Source organism: Octopus bimaculoides, chromosome 5, assembly GCF_001194135.2.
Source record: "Octopus bimaculoides isolate UCB-OBI-ISO-001 chromosome 5, ASM119413v2, whole genome shotgun sequence".
NCBI lineage: Eukaryota > Metazoa > Mollusca > Cephalopoda > Octopoda > Octopodidae > Octopus > Octopus bimaculoides.
The window spans coordinates 27,852,415-27,854,635 of NC_068985.1; the positions used below are offsets into that span (position 1 = coordinate 27,852,415).

At 30.6% G+C, this 2,221-nt stretch overlaps 1 protein-coding gene across 3 annotated transcripts in view; it reads right to left on the reverse strand.

Annotated features, from left to right (window-relative positions):
* The window catches only part of LOC106877962 (uncharacterized), a 433,893-nt gene that overhangs the window by 207,904 nt on the left and 223,768 nt on the right, over positions 1 to 2,221 (reverse strand). For all 3 annotated transcript variants that reach the window (XR_008264218.1, XM_052968239.1, XM_052968240.1), the window contains one exon: positions 2,076 to 2,108. Coding sequence is in view for 2 of the 3 variants with exons in the window: in XM_052968239.1 (XP_052824199.1) it covers positions 2,076 to 2,108 (33 nt within the window). In the remaining variant the exon portion in view is untranslated. The remainder of the gene's footprint in view (positions 1 to 2,075; positions 2,109 to 2,221) is intronic.

A 2,221-nucleotide genomic window follows, 5' to 3' on the forward strand; every position in this document is an offset into this window, starting at 1 on the left:
TATATATATATATATATATATATATATATATATATATATATCAGTAGATAGATAGATAGATAGATACATACATACATACATACAAACATAGTTACACAAATATGATAATAAACGCAGCCGCGCGGTTTAAAAGGAAAATATCTCTAGTGTATACACTTTCAAAACATTTCAGGACAATAAAATGTGCGCGAAGAAGCAAACTAAGCGTTTACCAATTGAAACAGCCGCTGGTTCAATGATACAAACTTCCTCTTTTAAGGTGTTCTAAATTAAAAATCTCCATCAAAATTTCGTGTTTTTTTATTTTCCAAAATCAAGCTTAAGTAAAATAATATGTAAGTAAATTGTTCTTCCTTTTCAAAATAAATTGTTCTAAAACAAAGACAATGTATTTCAATGGACATGTGGTGAGAAAAACGTTAAGTGCTTCAGATCCATGAGAAACTATATTCTTCTGGATGGTGTTCACAAACGCACATATATGTGTATAATATATACAATGGGAAATAACATAAAATAATTGCCAAAATAATTATTCGCATTAATGATAATTATTTTCAAGAACGGCAAAGTCAACGACACTGAAATCTAAACTGATAAAATATTGAATAAAAGTAGAGAGTGGCAAGTGAGATTGATCTATGGTAAGCACAGTGGCAATGCCAAACACGTTTCAGCAACAACATATTCTCTTTTACACGTTTACGAGAGCTTACGCTGATTGAAAGGATAAGAATTATAGTAAAACAAATGATTGATTTGTATTCTAGAATTGCTTCCCCTAGGTTTCTTCATATGAATTTCTATTACAGATATAATTTTAATTCAGTGAGTTTTTTTTTTTAAATCTCTGCATGATATAATATATATGCTACTTATCTATATGAAACTCGTGCATGAAAAATATCTTGAAATCTCATTCCATTGTAGTTATATATTGTTTTTAACTGAGTGATATAGCATTTGCTTGCTGGTAACTTTGTTTCTTATTGAGTTAAATATTTTGCGAGTGGTTTGTGTGTAACTCCGCAAATAAACTGTTGGTCGAGTCATTATAGGGGGATTAATTTTTACCAATATATTGGAAGTATTAATAGAGGTAATTATAGATATATTTTCATCGTTCATCATTGAACAAAAAAATTATTTAGTTGTTCAATGCTTGTCAAAATGCCACCAAAATGATCTGAGCCAAAGAGAGACCTTACACATTGTCACTTGATGTTCTACACATAACAGCCAAATTTTCCACAAACTCCACACAATCAATATAAACTGGAAAGACACATTGTCTAATGGTGTTCTAAATAAAATGTTGGAAATAAAGGCGAGTAAGCTGTGGTTGGAATGTCTTTGGTCATAGCTTCGATTGACCAGAATAAGAGGCCTTACACAATGTCGTTCGATGTGCTACAATTAAGAACCAAATCTTCCTCAAATCCCACGTAAACTTATTAAAGGAGAAGACTATATTTAGCAATGTTCTCATAAGCATGCAGTCTGGTATAAAGATAGGTATACTGTAGCAGGAATAACTTTGGTCATAAGTCTGATCAAAACGAACAAAAAGCCATCATTATCATAATTATCAAATGAACTGAAGAATTCGATGAATGCACTACATTTCACAGAAGCACAATTCAAACGTTTTTAATTATTTGTTTCGTCATTATATTTCAGTGGGGCTAAATACGTGATATTCTAAGGTAAATTGAGGAAAGATATGACTGACTAAAGAGTCGATACTTCAACGAAAACATAGCAAAATGTTTATCGTTATTTGGTAGTTGTTAGTGGAAAAAATTGAGCAAATATATAGATGAAATTCCTTATCATTTGTGATCTGGAAATATAATTTTTGTATTCGATCAAACTGAAACAAAGTATAGAAAAGGGCTATCTAACATTATCATCTCTGATTTCATTGTTTATAAATCAAGCGTAATATTTAATGTAAAGTGTGACGTGCCACGTTAAAGGGGCCAAACCTAATCTAGGCATGTGGATATGTGCTGAGAAGCATACAGGAAAGAATGGTTCTTGTAATTTAAACACGTGAGTAAAAGAGTACCTACCGGAGTATTTTCTTCGAAACTGTGTTGTTGTGTCTGAAAGCAAAACAAAATAATATCAACATTGTTTTATACAAGTCAAATAATGAGTATAGGTATGTTCTTATATATGTGTGTAGTATATATGCATATATATATATATATATATA